General features: G+C 38.4%; 1 protein-coding gene and 1 long non-coding RNA gene across 5 annotated transcripts in view; one reads left to right on the plus strand and one right to left on the minus strand.

The window, feature by feature from the left end:
* LOC109294876 overlaps positions 1–13900 on the plus strand; it is a 24099-nt gene extending 10199 nt beyond the window's left edge. The window contains exons 2-3 of the long non-coding RNA XR_002096638.1: positions 8767–8906; positions 13076–13900. This is a non-coding gene — a long non-coding RNA (uncharacterized LOC109294876). The remainder of the gene's footprint in view (positions 1–8766; positions 8907–13075) is intronic.
* FARP2 (FERM, ARH/RhoGEF and pleckstrin domain protein 2) overlaps positions 1–23222 on the minus strand; it is a 184195-nt gene that overhangs the window by 55066 nt on the left and 105907 nt on the right. For all 4 annotated transcript variants that reach the window (XM_019513362.1, XM_019513352.1, XM_019513371.1 and 1 more), the window contains exons 7-12: positions 18821–18968; positions 16826–16921; positions 12939–13102; positions 12659–12727; positions 9743–9800; positions 8841–9096 (exon numbers count right to left, since the gene is read on the minus strand). In XM_019513362.1, coding sequence (XP_019368907.1) covers positions 8841–9096; positions 9743–9800; positions 12659–12727; positions 12939–13102; positions 16826–16921; positions 18821–18968 — 791 coding nt within the window. The remainder of the gene's footprint in view (positions 1–8840; positions 9097–9742; positions 9801–12658; positions 12728–12938; positions 13103–16825; positions 16922–18820; positions 18969–23222) is intronic.

Genomic DNA, 23222 nt, shown 5'->3' on the forward strand with positions numbered 1-23222 from the left:
GCTTAGCTATTTTAACTAATATGTTTTGGGAAGGTAGTTTAACTGCATCATAAAAATAACTCCTTTTGCTTGTGTACATTGCATCTCCACTAGGGAGCTTTGCTGGCAAAGCTGGAGAATAGACTAGCCCTGAGTAAGAGTCCTGAGATACAAGCATAGCACAGTTGATAAGGAGTCACTGAGGCACAACCCGGATGGTAGCCTACTGTATCATTTTATAACTATTGGTCAAAGCAGTTCTCAATGTACTGTCTTTTTACATTTTAAAACTACGTATTTCCTTGTCAAGACACACATTCAAAAAAAGGACAAAAGATTCAGGTTGTGTTGATTACAGTTGTAATGCTTCAAGACATTATAAAACCTAAAGTAATGGAAGAAAAGCAGTGAACACAGGTCTTTTAGCTACCGAGTGAGATCATCAGCTGACAGGGAAAGCATAACAGAACTCAAGGGTTATTTATTTGGTTTACAAGTTTTGGTAAACTGGTACCAAAAAGCAGTGCTCCACAGTCTCTAAACAGAGGATATATAGTACTCTCTCCTTTCACTTTATCTTTTTATTATTTATTTTTGATTCTTCATCCCACTCATGGCTTTTCCAATTCAATTTTTACATGTGCATGTCTAAAAAATGATAGCATATGGAATGAAGTTTCACTCTGTGTTGTTAGGATCTGATTTACAGCCCATTAAATACCTGTACCAACAACAAATGGGCTTCAGATCACGCCTTTTATACCTAAATAGTACATTATTTATATAGTGACAGCATTGTGCTAAGAATTTTTTTAATGTATTGCATGACACAAACATATTAAACGTTCTTTATCAGGGATACTACAAAATACTGCTTTCAGTTTAAAAGATGACCACAATTCAGGCTTATTCCCTGGAAAACTGTTGTTTAAAATCATAAAACAAATATTACTAAGATACAGAGGCATGAAAAAAAACTATTTTGCCTCTGCATTTTTAACAATATATTGTTGCCTCCTCTTCCTTCACACTATGCTATAAGGCTAGCAAAGCACTTGGAAGAACACGCATACCTCCATTGGACTATGCATATTTAGTTATGCCTATGCTTCAGAGCCTTGCTAGAGGGATCTAATTTTGTTTAAAATTCTTGCTTTGGCAGAATATGAAGTTATTGTTTTCACTGTTTTAGAAAATTACTTTAAAGTAACCAATATAATGCACTTTGAAAAAAAAATGAACAGGACATCTGTCATATATTAAAGGCCTTTATGAAATATAGTATTAATATTCTACTTGAATATATGCATCTGTAAAGCAAGGGTTAACTTAAAGTGAATTTTAAAAAAGTAGGCTCTGACAACACAAATTGATGGGACAGAACAACAGATGCAGTATGTTTTTGCAGGACTGGGATCTAAGACGAGTAACCTCAGAAACAGGTGCGAGTTTGCAACAACAGCTGCTCAGGGTCAACTATTGCAACAACAAAGTAGAACTACAGTTCTCAGTCTTTTGATGTTAGCTTACATATTTGATAGGATAATTAGAGGCATCACAATCTAATTCAATTAAACTTGGCTGGTAAGAAAATAATGCAACTTCTTTAAAACTGCTAACTGATTCAAATTTGGGGAACACTTCCACTATTCAGCAAGTTTAAAAAACAGGAGAGATCACAAAAATGAGTTATAGCTTGATTACCTCGCTCATGCAAGAATTATTGACTTCAAAGGACTCTTGCACCAATAAGGCAAACAAGTTAGATGTATATTGGGTATGGACTTCTGGAGGAGAAAGTTAACACAGAATATGGAAGTATGCGACTGACTTGTCTCTAAACATTAAGCTTACTATCACTGTTGGCTTGTTATAATGAGTTATTACAGAGCAGATTACCCACAGCCAAGATGAACATGTTCCTGACACAAAACAATGCTTTCAGGATGAAATTAACTTTTCTTCTCATTTGTACTCCAAAAAAACATTTACACAAAAAAGTAATGTGATCAATTGATTAGCATAGAACAATACTTGCCTGAATTTCACTCCCTTCCAAAACCCTAGAATGAGAAAGCTAACCTAAGACATTGAAATACTGAATTATAAGGAGTCTTGGCCTAGGAGACTCAGCATTTATTCTATTTGAAACACAGAAGAAAAGAAAAATAAAAGCTAAAAAGCCCATGTTGTCACTCGTATCAAAGATTTCCTTTTTTATTGCATAAACAATTAAAAAGTTATGAATTAGTACAAATCTGCAGGTTCATAACCAGTAATTTCAACAGAAAACAAAAGACATAAAAATACCCCAACAAATAATTCAAACAAAACATTTTTGTATAAAAAAAATCACATTTAAAAAGACTGTGTTAAGAAATTCCAGCCCCATTTGCTTTGTTAATGTGATCCTTTCCTGTAAAGATTAGCACCTATTGAACTGGGCATCCGTTTAGATTAAGGCACAAGTAGTTTTTTGAGAAAAGCTGAATGTACATAACACTTGTAGATTCCAATAACAGGTCTTGACAGTTCTTATGAATGTTTTGGGCTTTGCCACATACAGTATCACTGATTTTGTACTAAAGATATGGGTGATATTGTGATTTAACAGAATTTACGGTAACATCTTTTCACAGATGTATCAGATTTAATTATTAAGGAAGTTCAAAATTTACCACCTACAAAGATATTCTTAATTCGCTGGATTTCTTTTGTTATAACCCACTGGCAGGTAATAAATTAAATGCATCTTATGACATAGGTTTTACAGCTGTAAAATTTAACCTTCCTAGTACATATATAAAATCTAACCTCCTTATATACCTGTAGTATATATGTATACTAGTATACATATACACATCATTTGTGATTATTCTGAGTGTCAAAACATTAAGTGCCGGTAACAGCCAAGAGTCTGCATTGAGAAGTATACTATATGCTCATTCTTTGAATTAATACCTGATAATTAAGGCTTAGAACACTTTGCAAAATGACAATAATGGGAATGACTTACCAACAGGTTGGCACCAAGAACAATGTTAAAATAATTAGCAGGATTTTGATTAGTGTCTCCAAACCATCTTAATCTAATTAGGATTTACAAACAAAGACCGAAACAAAAAGCCACACCACCACAAAACAAAAATCACTGTAAACCACAACATGAAAGTACACAGGATATGGGAGTTCAATGTCCGATCTTACCCAATAACTCAGAGGTTACTGCCCACAGAAAATTTCACAAAGTGAAATTTGTAAAAGATCAATATTATTTTCCTACTGCAGACTAATAATAAAATAGTATAATTTCTGGGAAATCTACAATATACTTTAATAACTAATGATTATTAAAATTACAAAGTATACACAACAGATTAAGGTAACGGTAATAAAATTTGCCAAGGTTTAATTGGCTGTCTTTTAGGTCACAGAACAGTCCGTGACAAGTGTTCTGCAAGACATATGAGCTCCAGTACTTACGTATACCAAGATTTAAATGTGCTCTTATAGTGCTTGATATTAGGTGGAAATAAATATATTTGGAATTGTAGAGTGAGTACACATAAAAGAATATACATATAGTTCATTTCATGCATCTACTTAAGACCTGCATTTTAGATGGCTTTAAGCTGCAGTGTGAATTACAGTGTGAATTGCAGTCTGATACCTCATGTAAACATTATCGTAGATTTAAATCCATTAGTGTTATTGTAAGATACAGCAACAGCTAGAAAGAATCGCTGCAGCAGATGTACATTCTATAAATGTGTTTGTATATGCACGTATACAAATACCTGATTAAACATTAAGCAGGGCCCCATGCCACAATGGAAAGGACAGAGGTAAAGAAATGGAGAAGGGCTCCAAATCTCAAGGGGCAAGAAGAGCAATGTTTCTGTGGGCAACCACTGCTCCCCTCCACTTACTCAAAAGAGCACCAGCTGCACCTCCACCCACAATTTTTTAAATTCCTTCATCTGGAAGGGAACTTGCACAGGATACTTCACAGAGATCTCAGAAGTTTCCTGTGTTTTTCCCCTTCTGAGTGTTACATGTCCATAACTTCTTTTACTAATGAGATTTGGTTCCCATCGCAAAAGTCCATGTTCTCCAGATGATGTGTCCAGCACATTCATTTAAAATTAGGTAGCAAACAACTGATCTTTATAGAAAAAAAATTATGCTCAAGCAAACAGCAAAAAAAGGAAAAAAAAATCAGTACCTATACAACTATGCTGTGGAAAACGTGAGGTTGTACAAAAAATGGAAAGAGAAAACTGAACAGACACTACTATATTCTTAGTTCAGGAAGTTGCATTTAGTTGCAATTTAGTTCAGGAAATTGCATTGAAGCACACAGTGCACATCATATCTCATAGACTAGAGTGTTAAAATAAAACAGCATGAGTGGAAAATTAAGAGGCTGTCTTCTCACCTTTTTCCTCTGCTGGTCCCAACAGACAGTCATAGAGAGAAGAGCAGGTGTGGCAGGATGCCACTACTGCAGCAGTAGTGGCTTAATCTAGAACTGGCACCTAGCCTGTGAAAAACACTAAACCCCAAACAGCCCCCCTAGAAGACGGCTGTTCTTCTGCAGTGATACAGAAGCGGGTTTTTCCTTGGAACAGGTCTGCAAGATGAAGTGAAGCTGAAGTTTGACCATCTGTAGGAAATGCCACAAAGCCTTCTTCAACAAAGTATTTCTTTCATAACAAAACACCTACTAGAACACCAAGTACCTGTTCTACCTGTCCCTCTCTCCCTAAAAGCTCAAGACTAAAACTAATCAGACAGGAAAGCAAACAACCTATCACAAGCAGAATATATCCTAAAGGACCAGAAAAAACCTATACAATCAATTAGCCATGGAGCAAAGTCCCAAGGGGAGGGTACTCGTATACCTTGGTTGATGGATAGCAGTATGCAGCTCTAAGAGAAACGTCCTTTTCCAAACCATCAACACAGTTTGACGGTCTTGCTAACAGTCTGCCAGACAGCATTTCAGTTTTAGATCCATCTATGCCTCACAAGATTCAGATCTGCATTAGAAGAGTGTTTCTGCTCTCTGCCACCTGCATTCTGGCTTCTTGGAGGGAGAGGGAGTTGATCCACTGTAATGTTCTTTCTTAGCAGCTGGAAAACAACCTATTTGGATCTGAACAACATGTTCTTACTCTTATATCCCTACACTCTGCCCTCAGTGAAGTCATAGGCTTTGAAAGGAGAAATTACTTACCTGGTGTTTTGCTTCTTTAAAAATACTGTCTTACTATTGGAATGGATTCATTTCTTGAGCAAAAAAGAAAGAATTCTGGCTCCTTGTCTGATGTTTGAAATCTGGTTATTAGGGTCTCTTAGAAAATTAAGCATTATTTTATACTAAAATATAAAAGTGTTATAAACACAGCTGGAATCTGTAATTGCCAATAAAATATTCACAGAAGTGCAAAGTGCAGGTAGGATTAGGGAAGATTACTGCTAGTCTTTAAGACTAACTAAACTTCAAGAAAAAAGAACAGCAAGCTTTCATATAGGACTACAAAGGATAGTTATTGAAAAAGCCAGAACAGCTGCGTCAAAGCTTTTCTGAGAATCTGAAGTAGAATTTGTGGGAAGAGAGAATCAAGCCTTAGGCAAGCCCTTGTCTGTATCTGGGGACAAAATCAGAATATGAACACAGGGCAATTGTAAGTGCTAATATCTTGGGTTCCTTTTTAAAAGCATCTCCCCCCGCCCCATCATCATCCAGAGACTTGACTCTCCATGCCCTCCAAGAGAGTTTTCCAATCAAAGCCTTTGTGCAGATATCTAAAGAATAAAGCTTCTGTCATAAAGAACTTTTCTAGCTGCCTACTTACTGATGCCATATTTCACATTTGTGACATCATTTCCACAGGTACAAATGAAGTCAAACACAGAATTAGAATCTAGATCAACAGATTGAGGCAAAAGATTGATGTAAAGCTCTTAAAAAAACCCAAACCAGTCATTTAGAGAAGCACACTCTCCTGAAACAGCTAACACTTCACCTTATGATACAAAAGGCATGCTTTAATTTTTTCATGCCATCAGCAAATAAAAAGTTCCTAGTGCAACAGCAGGGATACCACTCACACACAAGTACACATTCTTTACAATATTATATAAAACAAATGCTTTGAGAAATGATTGTGCCAACAAAAAAACTAAACTAGACTAGACTAAAGTAGAACAAGAAATAAGTGACTGAAGGATAATCACCTCATAATGTTCTATTGCACACTGAAAGGACTTAAAGAACGCTGTTTTTTTTTTTTAATCAGGATGTGTGTAAAAGGCTTTTAAATGGTAAGCCAAATATGAAAGTTCCTTTTTAAAATCTCAGTTCCACATACACAACAAGAAAAACACAAATTAATGATGTATTTCACTGTTCCCTACTTTTGGAAAGAATCACTGTACTAATATTGCACTGTTACCCTTTTAAAGTTATAAAGGGGGAAGGCTCGACCCACAGAGTGCAAACCAAATTATCTTACGAGGCAATGCTTTCAATCCCAAGCCAATATAGAATGTTTGAATTTTATTTATTTTTCTGCACAAAACCTAATAAAAGCAAAATATTAATTCCGTTATGGAAGACCATATATTTGCACCAGAACTCCTACTAGATGGACTGAAAGCAGATATGTTTGATAACCTCTACCACCACTTATTTAATTAAACAGGAAACTTGATGTGATCACTGAAATCTTTGTTTATAACTTTTCAATTACAGCTTCAACACGAATCTGCTACAGATCCAGTGTTCTGTGATATAATTTCCTAGCTTCAAATATGTCAAAGTAACAATGTGGATTATGTTGTTCAGTTTTTCCCAACACTGTATCAAGTAACATCCTTGAAAGAAGCTATCTTATTTAACATTGTTCACCTGAATACAGTGCAGTCTAAGCTGAAGGAGGTTGTTAACAGATTTATCTTCTGGAATTTCTTTCAGATCAAGTACACATTTTAAGCCATTATTTAATTAATTTGTAGCCATTTCTCTGCAGTGTAATTGATTAAATTAAGACAAAGAAGATAAAAGAAAATTAAATAAGGAGTTTAGTGAGTTTATCATTTCCGCATCTACTTCCAAAATGCTTCAAAACAGTAGAGAGTCTTTTTTTTGCTGGACTGCTAAAGGTACTTTGTGATGAGTAAGTTGAACAATCATCTTCACACTTAGAAGAAGCAATACCCTATTTATATTCGTTCATTGGTGCATGCTCCTCTTCTAAATTGCCTTCTAAGATTTGGTTCTTTGAGGTATAATGGCAGATATTTTGTTGCATATACTTGGCATTTTAAAAATATGCTTCAGAACTGATTCATAGATTGTCCACATTTGTCTGAAAAAAATAAAGCAAACTCTCACTGCATAGCAGGACAACAACGCTATTCACTTGGGAAGGCCTGTTAACCATTAACAGGCAAGTGGGACTACTGTGGGCAGGTGTCAAAGAAAGTGCACGACACCTGATTGAAACTGATGTACATTCCTACAAAAATAAAGCTGTAATAGATAACCCTTTGTCATAATTCTATATAGACCAACTAAAACTGATTTTCTCTAAAGTTAAGGAAGTTTTTTAAATTTGTGATTCTACAGAAATCACAGTTTATTATAGTATATTCTGGATGCACACCTTCCAATATAATGAAGTTCAGAAGTTGGAAAACTTCAAGAGAAAAAATATAAAAGCAAAAGAGAGAGAAATCAACAATATTCTGTAAATTTAAAATCCAGACACCAAAATGTTTTCCAGCTCAAAGTGATTTACATTCTGCTTCTGTTTTGAAAAATAATTCTGAATGGCATAGAAGGCTACCTTATAAAAAGCCATATACCCATCAATGATTGATTTGTGTTTTTTCTGTCCAGTCTTCTTGGGTAAGATTCTTTAAATTATTCTGAAAATCAAAAGTGAAGTTCTCACCAGTTGCCTGAGTAAAGGGGTTTCTGAAAAAGAGGTTTACATCCAATGGAGCTGCAGTTCCTGAGTCCCAGGAATCTGTATCTGTACTGCTTGAGTCTTCTGTGGTGGTGGGTGGATAGCTTAGCTGCTCCAGCTGGTCAATGATATCACTGAACTGAAAGGCTGAGCTGGATTCAGAGCGAACTGAGTAGGCTGGGAAGTTCACCATGGAGCTAGCTTCAGAATGATTAGCAGAGCTGTATGTGTGGAAGGATGACCCATTTAGGGGCAAATTATTCAGGGAGCTGCTTTCAGAGCGGTTGTTTATGAGTGAACTGGTTTCAGAAGGACTCAGAAGGCTTTGCATTCTGCTTGCTTGGGCTTTCACCTCAAATAATTCAGAGGTATCTGATGGCCTCTGGTTACCATTGAAATCACTCCCTTCAAATTCAAATTCATCTTCCATGTTCATATCTACTGCTTCTGTGGAGTACCTGTCAGGGCTGGACTGGGACGATACCATATTTTGCTGAAGAGCATCTTTAGTTAAAGCAGGTGAATCTGAAGCATGCCTAGAAAATTCAGACCCCTTTAGATCTAAACCACTGTACACATAGGAAAATGCCTCAGATCCCCCAGCAAAAAAGGAGATTTCTGCTGGGTCATCATCAATAAATTCTTCTGAAACCTGAAGCTGTGAATTTGTCAACGTGAAAAGAGGAGCACCCCTACCACAGTGCTGACACTCTTTATCAGTAATGAAAACACCCGCAGTAAAGTCATCCTCATCATTGTCATTTTTACAAACAGCCTTACTGTCTTTGCTACCTTTGTCTACTGCTAGATCTAAGCCACAGCTACTCACAACAACTGGACTAGTGGGGCTACAGTTTCCTGCAACATTACAAAACCCAACACCTTGGAATGGCTGGAGTATGGGAGATCCAGGCTGCTGTGACATTTTCTTCCCAGTGTCTTCAGCAGGTGTGGCAAGACTCTTTTCTGCTGTTGGGTTCCTCATGTATGGTGCTCTAGGGTCCAAGGAGGAAGGACTGGTGTCTGTTAAGATGGGTCTGCTGGTGGTGGTGGTGGATGATATATGGACTGAATAGAAGGGGGCAGATACTGAGGCAGAAGACTCAGGAAGTCTTAAGTTCTCAGTAAATGAGACATTCTGAAAAGAAAAAAAATAGAGCAGGTAAAAGTGGTTTTTTTAATTACTATTATTCTACACAAATATAATACTATGTCCAGTAACTAACTTAGTAAGAGTTTGTGCTTAAAACAAAAATGCTTCTGCAAATGTAGCTTCATATCTAGAAATAGAACCAGCATCCCCAGGGAGATACAAGACCATCTTTTACAGATTCTGAAAAATTTGAGATAAAATTTCCGCAACATTTTTAACTGTAGAAACAAGGAAACTATCACATGGGAACTGGGGGAAAAAAAAAAATCACAAAATACTTAGGGCCAAAGCCCTTGTTTTAGCACAACTCCTCCTGCTTGTATTGCAGGTACATCTTAGCTGAGACCTGTGGACAAAACTGATTACTGCGATAGGAACACAGGTGTAAAATATTCCTATCAGCTAAACAAAATGTGAAAGGTAAACTATGACAGTCACTTCAGCTTCCATATAGTGCATTCATTCAAACTGGTATCACAGGCAAAAAAGTTATGCAAAAGTAAAAATACTAATCTGCATAAAAGCAATTTTGGGTGGCAGTACAGCAGGATCACCTTTCCTTACATTGCCTGCAGAGCAGGTGGCTGTCAGAGTTTTCCTGACTGTAATATTAATGTGCAGCAGGACTTACCTGTTTTGGCACGTTTGTGTTAAAGGTGTGGGCAGACGCTCGAGATCTGCTGTGCCTCCTGCAGATGACAAAATATACTGTGAGAAACTAAGTTGATTAGTCTTCTTCCCCTGCTCAACTGCCCCTATTCTACTAACCCAGAAAAAGGAATCAAACATACCCCATTACCTTTTGTGTTATGACTAGAGGTATAACAACAATATACAATATTTCTGAATGAAAAACAAACACAGAAGCACTCTAGATTCAGACCTTCCAAAGGAAAAAAAATCAAAAGCAACTACAAGAACAGAAAAAGTGAGGCTGAACAGAAATTGCTTCATAGAATCAGAGAAAATGAGGGCTGAAAGAGACCTCAGGAGGTCACATCTAGTCCAACCCCCTGCTCAAAGAAAGACCACCCCCAACAAGATCATTCCAGCTGAGGCTTTTTCTATCCTAGGTCTTAGAAACTTCCAAAGATGGAGATTTCACAGTCTCTCTGAGTAACCTGTTCCAGTGCTGTATTACCCTCCTCGTGGGAAAGATTTTCCTAGCGTCTAACCTAAACTTCCCTTGCTGCAACTTGAGACCACTGCTTCTTGTTTTGTTGCCTGCTACCACTGAGAATGGTCTAGCTACATCCTCTCTGTAACCCCCCTTCAGGTAGTCGAAGGCTGCTTTTAAATCCCCCCTCAGTCTTCTTTTCTCCAGACTAAATAAGCCCAGTTCCCTCAGACTCCACTCATAAACCCTCAGACGCAATGGTGAAGACAGTCGACTTGTTTTGTATAATTTCTCAAGCAGGATAACACAGCCAGTTTCTTCATTCTATCGCAACAGGACTCTGTTTGCCAACAAAACCTCAGCACCACAGAAGTGTTACCCCAGTCACATGACAGTGGCTGTCTGTGTGGTCTGATGCTGAACATGGCTTAACTGCAAATATAAATATGGGCAAACTGCATTTAGGAGCAGAAAATTGTGGACAAGCCTCGTTTTTTCTTGAAACAAGTCCTAACTGCAGTTTCCTAAAATGACTGAACAATGTTTGCCTGAGGCAAACACCTACAGTTATACTGTGCTGCACACAAGCTAGTGATGACACTGTTGTCAGTTGGAGGTAATGTTTCTTGTGTACACCAGGCCTTGGAGACTCAAGCGCAAAGCTGTAATACTGGCCCCTAGCAGACATTACACTTAAGACATGATTAATCAGTTAATCATATCTTAAGTAGTAAACCTGCCATGCACTCACTCAGTTAGTGGTGCAATAAAACAAACTTACTATACAAAAATGGTTAGTAACTTTGTACCTGGTTCCCTTTAATCATATCAAGGCTCTCAGCCATGGGAGGGTATTGGAGCCAAGGGCTCCCATGCACTCCTAGCTGCAGGCGCACACCTGACCCAAGGGCTCCATGCCCTCCTGTAGTCAAAGCTCCTGCAGCAAAGCTCCTGTAGTCCCACAGTTGTGTCTCCTACCATGCATGTTAGGATCGCAGTTCGGATCCCATCGCATCTGTAACTGAATGTCTGCTGGGGGCCCTCTGTTGTTTTTTTCAAAATTACACTTCTCTTGGCACTCTCTTCTTGTTCCTGGGAAGATTTTTCCTCCATTGTTTCTTACAAAACTGTGGTCTGTTCACATGGTCTTTTTTTATTGCTGCTGGTTGGTTCGTTTTTAAACAGGACATTCATTCACATACAGACATCTTCAGAGACAGATCTTGGTAAATGTATTTCTATTTATTAGCTGATTAGGCTTTTCATTAGACTTCATGGGAAACAGTTGATGGGAAGGAAATTCCTGCAACATGCTTCCCCCTAGTCACCTGTCCTATGTGAACTCCTAACTTTCAGCATGGTCAGGGGATGAGAAACAAATGGGTGACTGCAGCACCTCTGATCACCCAGCAGGTATATGGTGAGAGGGGTTCATCAACAGGATCACCATACCCTGATACTGGAGGTGAGACTGCTCTTTAAGAAATAAACCACCCAGAGAATTGGTATTACATACTTGTGAGACGTGCCACCTCTGCTAGTCCTAGTTTAGGAGAGAGAGTTCTTCCTGACAACCTCTAATTCCCAGTTAGTAGGAAACTGGGGAGAGAAGGAAGGGGGCGTGTGTGCATGTGTGTGTGCGTGCATGCGAGAGTGCAATGATTTCCCTAGTACTTCTTCCTGCCACTGCACCAGATGGGAAAAGTTTTTTTCTTCCCTCTCAAAATCTTAATATTCACTAAACAGCACCAAAAATGACAAGCCAAAAATGATGGGAAGGCATTAACATACACATGCTTTAGGTAGAAAAAACAAGCAGACATCACTCCACTGGGAGGTAAACAGGATGCCAGCACAGCTATGAAATAGATAGGATTGGAAAAGATAGAGGTAGGACTTTGTGGCTATACAAACTGAGCACACCACTCAGCACTAGGCCCCATACAAAGCCCTGAAAGATTTAAAACCTGACTTTCCCTGATTGACTCCCTGGAAAAACATAGGCCATAAACACTTTCTGGCTTCCTCTGAGGACAATCCTCTCCCACTGCCACAGCCCAAAGACATGCAAGCACAGGTGTGGGTGGGTGTATCTTGACTGCAACTCCCCTCTAGTCAAAATCTGATCTTCATGTCATATACATCACAATATTATGCTATAAAGTCTATGCACTTTTCAGTGACTCCAAGAAAACAGAATTCTAGGGTACTAAACCTCTTGGTAGCCATGGAAGTCAAAATGCAACGTCTCAAAGGGAGTCCTACAACTTTAAATACAAGGTTTTTTTTACAGTCAATAAGCAGAGTTAAGATCCTGCCCTCCATAATCTGATTACGATTTTATGAAAAGAGGGAAAGGATCTTAAAACATAAATTTAATTAAAACTCCGATACCTCAGAAGTTTCGCCTTGTAAAACCAAGAGGTTTACCTTTCATAGGGAGTTTTCTTCATCCCACTGTCTTTAACATAATCCACCAGCTGTTTCTGTGTTCGTCCACTGTGAACCCATACAAAGTGCAAAAGTTAAAGAAAGTATTGCAAAAGGTATGAAAAAGTAGTCCAGGCCAAGGGCAAAAATGTTAAAGCACTGGTAACAGAATCCAAATCCTTTAACTTAAATGGAACTTGAGTACATTTTCTTCTAGATTCCATTTTTCTACATATAAAAAGTGAAGTTTACAAATACGACAAGTTACACTATATCATACCTGTATCTGAATGAAGATCCTCTACTGAAGAAGACTGCTTTAGCTTTTGGTTTTGGCTGATCAAACAGCCTGAAAAAAGTGTGATATTCCACACAGATTTTCCAGAAATTCTTACACTCATCTCTGCTTCCTAACAGAAACTCCAATGTATCCTGATATGGACCCTATGAAAAAAAAACAGAGACTCAAGCTGCACTAAAGAATACCAAAAGTAGAAGAAAACAACAAATACACATCAGCAAAGATGGCCCATTTATTGAGGTGTAATGAACTATAATATTTTTGGAATGCATCATAAAAAATATGTAATCTCCAATATCTTAAAATGATATGCTTCAGAAAATGCACGAGTGCTTAAAAAAGAATAAACTGAAGAAAATCTGTAAAATTATGCTAGTTACAGCTCACATATACAAATGAGATTATAACATGAGTAATTTGGTTACAGGAATCAAAGCTATTCCACACAAAAGGCTTTAAATATTTTTCCTTAAACAGTTGTGATGCCTGTCTGCTTTCCCAGCTTTGTTATATTTCTTCTTTAGCTTTGCCACTTCAACTCAAAAGCTGCAATAAGACTTGGCGTGACATAACATTCAAGTGATATGGACAAACATGCACTTACAGCATCTTCAAAAGGGGAAGGAAAGCTAATGCTTCCAAACAGGCAGCAGGTGTTATGCTGTTACATGTGCAGGATCCTATAGCGATACAAGGGAGCTAAATTGTACCAACCTTAATCTTGGATGAAGGAGCTTTGAATTCGGAGTCATTTTACTACACTTGTATCCTGACAGGCTCATGCACAGATGACAGTTACAGAGTAACAGCTGCTTCCGGGCTGCCAGCAGAAACTCCCCCTCCCTTCTCAAAGCTGCTACAAGCAGCTTTAACTCAAAGTCAGGTGTTGCTCTCTCAACCCCGCCGCTCCCTGCATGTAAACTGTGCAGGTGTATTTGTTAGGAAAGAATTCAAATGGGTGTGATACCTCATTGTAAAGCTTCTTCTTTTCAGCCCCCTTCTATTTCACTCTAGAAGGTATATAATTCAAGAATCACAGCTGATCACAACTGCCAGAGCATCATGGGAGGAGTTAAGCGGTCTCTGACAAAGATTTGCTGGGTGTCAAGGATATGACCTACGGAGCTGTATCAGGCCCTTGATGCTGCTCACCCCACTGCCAGTTAGGTCAATATCCAGGCCAAAAGCCAAGAGAATATAACATCCCTGGTGTAAGGCAATAAATTAAAACACTTGAAAATTTAACCAGAAGAAATGCTGAAGCCATTATAGAGTACAGAGCAAAGGCATACCGTATCCTCAGTGAGAGAAACTATTTAACAAGCACTTTTAGCCACTACGCTATATGGACATCAAGAAAAAAAAAAAGATAAAACAGCAGTCTTGAGTTCTGAATCACAAACAGAAGACAGACTTCCTCAGCTGAGAACTTCACTTCAGCCATTTATTCTGTTTGTTTCAGTAGGCATGTCAGGATTACTTTATTTTATCAGGATTAAGAAAGCTCATGCGATCAACTTTTTAGCTACACTTCACCACTTCATAGAATCAACAAGCTGATGGAGGAAATGTACAAACGCAGTCCTGTCACTATGCTACATGGTTCTCTTGGGAATTTAAATGCATGCAAATGAGACTTCTCACATTGTACCAAAAAAAATTTCATTTAAAGTTACTGGCAGGGGTTTAATTCTATTTCCATTTAAATACTTCTGGTAGATTGTTTTCCAAGAAGCCAGGTGGCCTTGAACCTATGCTTTGAAATGGCTTATTAAGCATGCCTTAGACCACCAGTCATGTTTCTGAATGAGAGAGTTCCTGGATGTATTAACATGATACCCTGGTAAAAGTGACCCTGTAGACATCCAGACACATCATAACTATGGGGCCACAGTCATCACCAGTCAATCAGCTAAGAACCATACAAGTTGTAGTAAGTGGGCAGCAAATCTTTGTTTCTCCTGAGACTGGCCAGGACTCTTAATACAGGTACTTCCCAAACATGGGATACACACCCCTGGGAGGAAGAGAAGGTATGAACTAGCTTGCAGGAGGTCTGAAGAAAAACAATGCAAGTTTTCAGTATAATCATTTACAATTGTGTTAAGTTTGACAACCCTTGTAATCTTTATCCAAACATCATGACTCAGGGCATAAAATAACTATGAACAGGGGGCAAGAAGAAACTGTGGACTGCAGTGCATTTTTTCATATTCTTTTAAAGTGGCTCACACTGGTCACTCATACGACATGGGAAGTAGATCTACAACTGATCTGTTTCGGTCTGATGCTTGTATTCTCCTTCCTTCTTTGTACTGGAACATTTATAAGAACTCAACTTGGGGCTCTGTCTACTATTTTACATACAGATTCAAGTTAGAGCAAGACTCAGCTGAAACAAAGTTCCTCAAGACTCATACTATAAAATTATAGTAGTCAGACAACAGTGCTCATGTAAGCCCTCTGTAATTACATATTCTGAAATCCTGTTAACTTAATACAGAAAATTCCATGTTAATACAAATTAAATAGGGAAACAATTTTTGACATGTGGAGCTATTAAAATTATTAATAATTATTCATAATCAATAAAATTATTACTAAACAGTTTAATTCAAGAAAATGATAAAGTCAGTGTATTGAACACCCATCAGTACTACATTTTGCATACTGCAAACATGATAACTGGTCTACAATTTCATTCTAGGTAACCAATGCCTTTGAGCCTTACTGGTACTGAACCAGTTCATTCTCATCCATGGAAAACTCTGTAGAAGCAAAAAAAAATTACTGTAAAAATGCAGTGGGTTGTAAACTGAAGTAAGAACACCACATTCTCCACATGTGTCTGTGTTTAGCACTGGTGTAGAGGAGGGTTTACTGCCTCTCTGGCATGTGGAGCCCAAGAGTCTGAAGAATTTCTGGCCAAAGCCTACAAGATCTCATGGGATACTGGATACTCTTTCACAGGATTTTTAGACCTCTACTCCAAGGAATGGTGACATGACTGGCTCAACTGCCATGACTGCATATTATAAGCCTGAGAGGTTGGAATATGGCCACAAAAGAGGATAGAGAAGCAGTTAACCATGTTAACCTGCAGTCAGTCAGAAGGCAAGGTAGATATGTACCTTTATAGATCAACTAAATAAGAGCTACATAGAGAGCACAAGCTTTCATGAGTCCAAGTTCACTTCATCACATACACATCCTAAAACAAGCACTACATGACAATTCGTCAAACAATTAGGTTCCAACATGCTGGGTTCATAAAATGTGCACAAAATGTTTGCTCTTCAGTGTTAACCCCTTTAAATTTGGCCGTAATTCCTTCAGTCTTGTGTGTTAGGCAAACCAGGCTGTCACTTTCAAAAGGATTAGCCAGCCACTTCACAACTGCCTAATTACTTCACATACTCTCTAACCAATGCAAACATCCCTGCCAATGAATGTTTTTTTTAACTTTCTCCACCGTAATGAAAAGACAGAATCTGACCCTAAGACAATCTAGCAATATGGACATTTTTGCCTAAGAAACAAGGACTAGGTGCAGCTTTCCTTTAAAAATAAAATGAAGTACAACAAGGATTACATACTGAATAACACAGCTATGATACTCATTAATATTGGGTATTTGAATCTTTGTCTGAAAAAACCAAAACAGAAAAAGGAAAAAGAAAACTTCAAAATGCAAAGTAGGTTCAGTTGGGTAATACTGACATCCCTGAACTATGAAAAAAAGCAAAAAAAACCCCTGTCTCCCTCTCTGATGGCATTTCATAATATTCTATCACACAGTTAAATACTAGAAATATTTAAGAGAACATTTCAGATATGGCCAGGGCTATGGATATGGCAAAACTTACATGAACCTCTGGATGGAGTTTAACAAGGAATCTTTTCCGCTTGAAGCTTAGTTTACGGACCTTGGACCAGTTGAAGGTGTTGATTTTTGTGCTACCCTAAATTAAAAAAAAATATTTACACAATCAAACTAGTTCTTAAAATAGCAGCAAATGATGACTCTCAGGCATACTGCATGCATGTGTCCAGCCCCCCTGCCTTTTGTCAAATCTATTTTCTGGCAAATGCATTCCTCAGATCATGCCTTATCTGCCATGCAACATCATTTGTAAAGTAACAGAAAACACATGGTCTCTAAAACAGAAATTAAAGGATAAAGGATAATAATGTCAAATATTTTATGGTTTGATTTTTAAATTAAACTTTCCTCTGTATATTGCAGAGGCTAAGATGAACCTTGTAAAATTCTAACATACAGTATGTGGTCACTCTGGTTAAATTCCCCAGGTGCCTTCCTGCTTCCATAAAATCTCAGCTTTGTTTATTAAAACATCTTAAAGCCTCTTAATTGTGAATGAAATAGATAAGGAACTGGGTATCTGAAAAAATAGATAAGGAACCAGGTATCACAACAAAAATTTCTAGAGGATTCAGAACAACTACTGTCATTACAGATGAGCAGCACAGTAACTTGAGAAGCAGCTGCCATGCAAATACTTGTTTCATGCCCTCCCCCCCCGCCCCCCAAGGCCTCTTCCTTCACTGCCCTCCTACTGGCTAAGGCCAGGACCCCCCATTCCTGCTCCTGTCATCCTCTAGATTCTTCCCACAGCCTGTTCTACCCTTCTTATCTCATACAAACCATCTGTCTCTTTCCAAAATTTAGAGAAAGGGTGATCAGAAGATACCCAGTTCCTTATCACTGTTCAGGAGCCTGGAAATTCCACTGCCACCTCTGTAAGCAAGGGTGGGGGTGAAATAAAGCATAGAAAAGGGTACTGTGAATGATGCATCCAGATAAGGTAGACAGCCAGACAAAAGGGAAGAATGGAAACCTGAGTGGATAAGAGGCACTAGTTCAACCATAGAAGCTATAAAGAAAACTGAGGTGGAGGGGAAAGGGATTGCTGCGGTTGCTGAATATCCTGAGATGTTGCTAAGAGGGAACAGGAATAAGCAGTAAGACACCACGGACAAAGACTTTTCCCCTAAAACAAGGCAACAGTAGTTTAAAAATATTTCAGGCTCTGATCTTCCAGAATTAAGGAAATGCTCTAGGATTGCATTTATTAATGGGGCTGATATACTTCTCAATGAATATCTACCCTTAAATTAGCTGATCTACACTCTAAAATGCACTACCAGAGGTTGGCAGTGATTTTCCAGCAGCTGGGCAGAATGACCTGGCTTGGGTTCATGACTGGCCAGCGCCACTGCCCAGCCATTGTCTGGTACAGGAAGCTCTCAGCCACAGTGCAGTGCAGCATGAAAGAAGCTGCTTGCTGCTTACTTAGCTGCAGCCTTCCCCCCCAAGCACTGCCAAAGGCCCCCAGCTCTGGGACAGATCCGCTGGCTCCTTGGGCAGGATCTGACCCAGGGGCCTTACCATCCTCTGTGCTAGCTTACCATCCTCTGTGCTAGAAAAAGAGTGAATAAAATCACCCAAGTGAGGGAAAAGAATGTTTATCCATTAGTAAGATCATGAACATTACATTTTAAATGGAATTAAAAAAATTAAAATACTTTTTCCTCTTCAAAAATGTATAGAAAACCTAAATGCTTTACTCTGATAAGCTTGTCTGGTTTACTTGAAAGATGCTCAGACATCTTTCTTATTAACTGCAAATGATGTTCAGAAATGGCAACTCTGACAGTAGAAGTAATTTTGACACCAGTCTCTTTGAACTAACCTAGAAACATCTGTTGTACAATTTCTTGGCCCTCATGACTTTATGTTAATGTCAGAAAAGAGATTTGAAAATGAAAACAAGAAACTACTACTTAATGCACTATAATTAAAAGCAAGACACGGATCTAGTATGCTTCTCCCTTCGTACCTGGAAGACGAGGACGCCCATGTGTGAAACAGCTAGGTTAATTTTCGTCCCCTCCCTGTCAGATGCTAGATGAAATCTAATGCCATACATCTCCAGTTTTCGAGCAATTTCAAGTACCTGGAAATCAGACTCAGCAGGAGTTTGTCCCCTGGATTTAAAAACATAAGAGACATTAGAAATATACAGAATTTTAAGAACAACATGCTTTTATAATACTGACAAGAATACCTATGTAATTTATCTATATTTCTGAAACTAAATTGGAATTCTCTATCTAACATAACACTGACAATTTTACTCCATGAAAGTATTATTATTAGCTTTTTAACAAGACTAATATTCAACATGATATGGCTGGCATACAAATACAAAAAGCTGCACAATTTTCTTATACTGATATACTAAGATGTCAAGCGGAAAACTGACAGTACTGCACAATACCATGATAGAAACATAGTTAATATTACAACAGCACAAGATTGTGAGATGGGGTTATGAGGTTAGGTTAATTTATTACACAGGTAGCAGTGTGTGAAATTACATACCCAGTACAACTGAAGCAAACGCCTCATTAAAAAGAAAAATCTATGATATTAAGAACATTCTGTGATTTTGTGGCTACAGTAATCCCCTTCCAAAGAACCATTTTCTAAACTCTGAACTCCCTATTTTGTTTTAATTGACAATTCTAGCCCTTACACTTGACAAGATAATGTGGAAAATATTGACGGAATTTGAACTAGTGGAGCTTCATCATTATGTTAGCAGACGGCTTGAAATAATAAGTTAAAAAGGGCCTTGTAAACTCCATCATGCTGTGGCCAGGAAATCTGGCATGGTTTGCCAGTTTACTGCACACAGACAATCTGACATTTTGTTTTCCAACTCTACCAACATGTCCCCTGCACCATCTCTTGTTTTCCATCTTTACCCACAAGGTAGAGCTTACTGGATTACAGTGAATATTTCCAGCACTCTTTCATGGAGCACAGCAGAAGGTGGTCATCAGCAAGCCAAAAGTCTTCTCCAGTAGGCAGCCAAGCAGTGAACAGAACCTGGAGTACAAACTGGCCAAGTGCGCTTATTAAGAGAGTGCCACATCAAACAGATGCAACATGGGAACTAGAGGAGATGAGCAACTGAAGTTTGCTTACAAGCTCCTCACTTCCTGAAGCTGGGGGAAAGTGGCACTGAATCAGGCAAACTGCACTAAATTGTGACTACCTGCATCCATGCAATTCTCAAAAAAAATTTAACCAACTAGTATTTTCACTTATGGACCAAAGCTCAGAGTGTGATTAAGCATACAGCAACGTGCAAAATATAGAACATGAAAAATCCAGCAAATTTAGCTGTCCCAACAACATGCCAGGAAAGAAAAAAGGAAATTCCTTCATAGAGTTATTAGCCCTGACACAGACTCGGTTTTCATATGCCATGTTAAAATATACTTCAATTGATTGGAAACATAATACATTCTAGTAGCACCATAAAACCTATTCAGAATGTTATTCTTTTACACATGAAAAATGCAGAAGGAATCCCTATGTTCTGACTCTTAATAAAAAACTTCTCAGACTGAATTGGATACTCGCTTGAAAAATCACTGCAACACAATGACTGGGTAAGCACAAGCAGTTTTATAATACTCAGCAGTTTCTACTGTTCCTGTATTCATCTTATAAAAGAATGTATCTGAAAATTTTTGCCTATTTTAAAAAGTCTGGATTTCAAAATATAGTAGGGGTGGAGTGTTGTTGCTGCAGTAATGGTTCAGGAAATACCAGCAAATGAGAGGTAAGAATTTTTTTGTGATCTATTATGAGACCAGCTGTATAGTTGGGAGAGATGATACACAAGCTTTCAGGCCCAAAGTGCCAGGACTAGACTCGCTGAAAGACACTTTGTGCCTGAAAGCTTGTCTAACATCTCTCCCAGCTATACAACTGGTCCCATTAAGGATATTATAAAAAAATTCCATGCCTGGAGCTGAAAGAATTTAAGTATTTTAGTAGCATTCAGGTGATGTTATTTCCATCACAGTCCAAGACAGCAGTGCTCAGCATTCTTGCCCTGCGAGGTAGATGAGTGCTGCAGAGCCAGTGTGCAGCCTGAATTGGACTCTGCATGCCAGCATCTGTCCCCAGTGTTTTTTTCACTCAGCCCTGCACACCAGGATCCAGCTCTAGGGCCCCAAGCCATCCCAATGCACCAGAATCAGGCCATGGGGCTCAGTACCAGGCCTGCCACTTGATCAGGCTATGGGGCCCCAAACACCAGTATTGGATTCTGAGGCACTGTGCCACCTCGACCTATGCCTGTGAGCCAGGATTGCCCTCTGGGGCCCTGATCATGTTCTGGGGCCCCACATCACCCCACATGACCTGATCAGATACCAGGGCCCCATACACTCTGACTGGGCCCAGTGGCCACCTGTGTGTGCTCAAATCTGGCTTGGTGCTGCCCTAGATGTTCAATCTACTGTGTAAGGGCATGGCCTGCAGGGCTCCTCACAGATAGCCCCGTGGCTTGGATGACACAACACTGTGGGCCAAATCTAGCCCATGGGCTGGGGGTTGAGAACCCCTGGTTCAGCAGATAGGCAAGACTTCTTGTGGGTGGTATCTTTTATTGGACCAACTATATTCATAGATTGTTAGGGGCTAGAAGGGACCTTGAAGATCATCGGGTCCAGCCCTCCTGCTCCAGGCCTCCCCAGAAGGGTACTCCGATACCCAAAAGCTTGCCTATGTCTATACCAACCATATAGCTAGTCGAGTAAAAGATATAACTTGCTAGAATTCTTGCCTCTCTAACACTTTACTAATTCAGTCCATATTTTCATTTTAGCTAAATCTGGGTATAATATGGTCAAATGCTCTTTGTATACACAAATGAACTGAGGAATTCTGATGTGCACAGAACAACAGAAAACCTAATCTGAAAGAATGAAAAAATAAAGTAAAAAATATATCCGAGAAAATTTCAATACAAATTTCAGCATGTAACTTGTATAGTAGTTTACTAGGCATAAAAACTGTCAATAGTTTTTACCATTTAAGTGTATCAGGAAAAGTCAGCATATAGTCCTAGCCAGGAACAGCAGGATATTTTTTATTAAATTTAATCCTGCATTAAAATCTGCCTTCACCTGAAAAAGAAGGAGCTTTCTTTCTTGAGTGAGGGAAATTAGGAATGATGCCAAGCAGCTTGCACTGCACATCAGATATTTGCAAATGAGAAGTTTCAGAGTAATTATCCTCAGATGCTTGCTGCAGACTAATCTGCACAGGCTGGCCTGAAAACATTCTGGTCTAATTTTGTTCATCCATTAAGCAGGTAAATCTACTTAGCCTTCCCAGGTCAATGGATGACAGTCTATTTATTAAAAGCATTTTCCAACAAGAATTGCCGTCAGTGCAATAGTTCTCAAAGTAGAATTTCCTTTCAATTATATTCCTTTGTGGACAAATATTTGCATAGCCTTCTAATACCCATGCTAATCGGAAGGATATTTTTCAAACCAGACTTTGACAGACTGCCCTGTGCTTTACATAACCTTTAAAGCCTACAATTAAGTTAGATTGTTATGACTTGAATAGCTAACACACTGCATTTTTAAAAACTGTTTGAAAAAAAAAAGAGAACTGTGGGTTTCTGCAGGACTTCAAACACAACCTATTTTCAAAGAAGTTATAAATCTGTATATTCAGTAATGTGCCATTATATTAACAGCTTGTGAAAATGGGTGAAGAGCAAGGCCAGGTCTAAACCTAACAACCAAACTGGATTTCGTTAGAAATGTTATGTTTGCAACAATTATTGTAGTTGGACAATCTTAGATGAATGGAGCTCATTAATAAATTTTCGTCAAGCAAATTTCAAGTACTCTGAGGCATGAACTCTTTTTATATTGTTTGTTTAATGTGGTAGCAAGAGAGCTTTAATTCTATTTTGGGGTGTGTAGGTTTGTCAAAATTTGTATAAATAATCATCATCCCCTGAAGATAAATTAAACCTTAGACACATAATTGTCAATTGTAGACCTACCAGAGGTGAACATAAAAAACCAAATTGAAGTTGGCAACTTGATATGATCATAGGATCATAGGAAAGTAAGGCTAGACTGGATTTCATGAGGTCATCTAGGCCAATGGTTCTCAACCTTTTTTGTACCAGGACCCATTAGAAAACACTTGCGGTCAGTCCTGACCCAGTAAATAGTTTAAGTAGGAAACACACAAGAACTCTGGCCCCAAAATACTTACTAAACACTACAAGTTAAAGCAGCTCAACAGTCTTAATTTTAAAGAGAAATCAATATCAGCAAGAAAACATTAACAGCAATATCAACATCTGGCCCTCTATGACTCCCAAGTGACATTTATCATTGTGCAATTTG

This window comes from Gavialis gangeticus, unplaced genomic scaffold, assembly GCF_001723915.1.
Source record: "Gavialis gangeticus isolate Ggan-Ray unplaced genomic scaffold, GavGan_comp1, whole genome shotgun sequence".
Taxonomy (NCBI): Eukaryota; Metazoa; Chordata; order Crocodylia; family Gavialidae; genus Gavialis; species Gavialis gangeticus.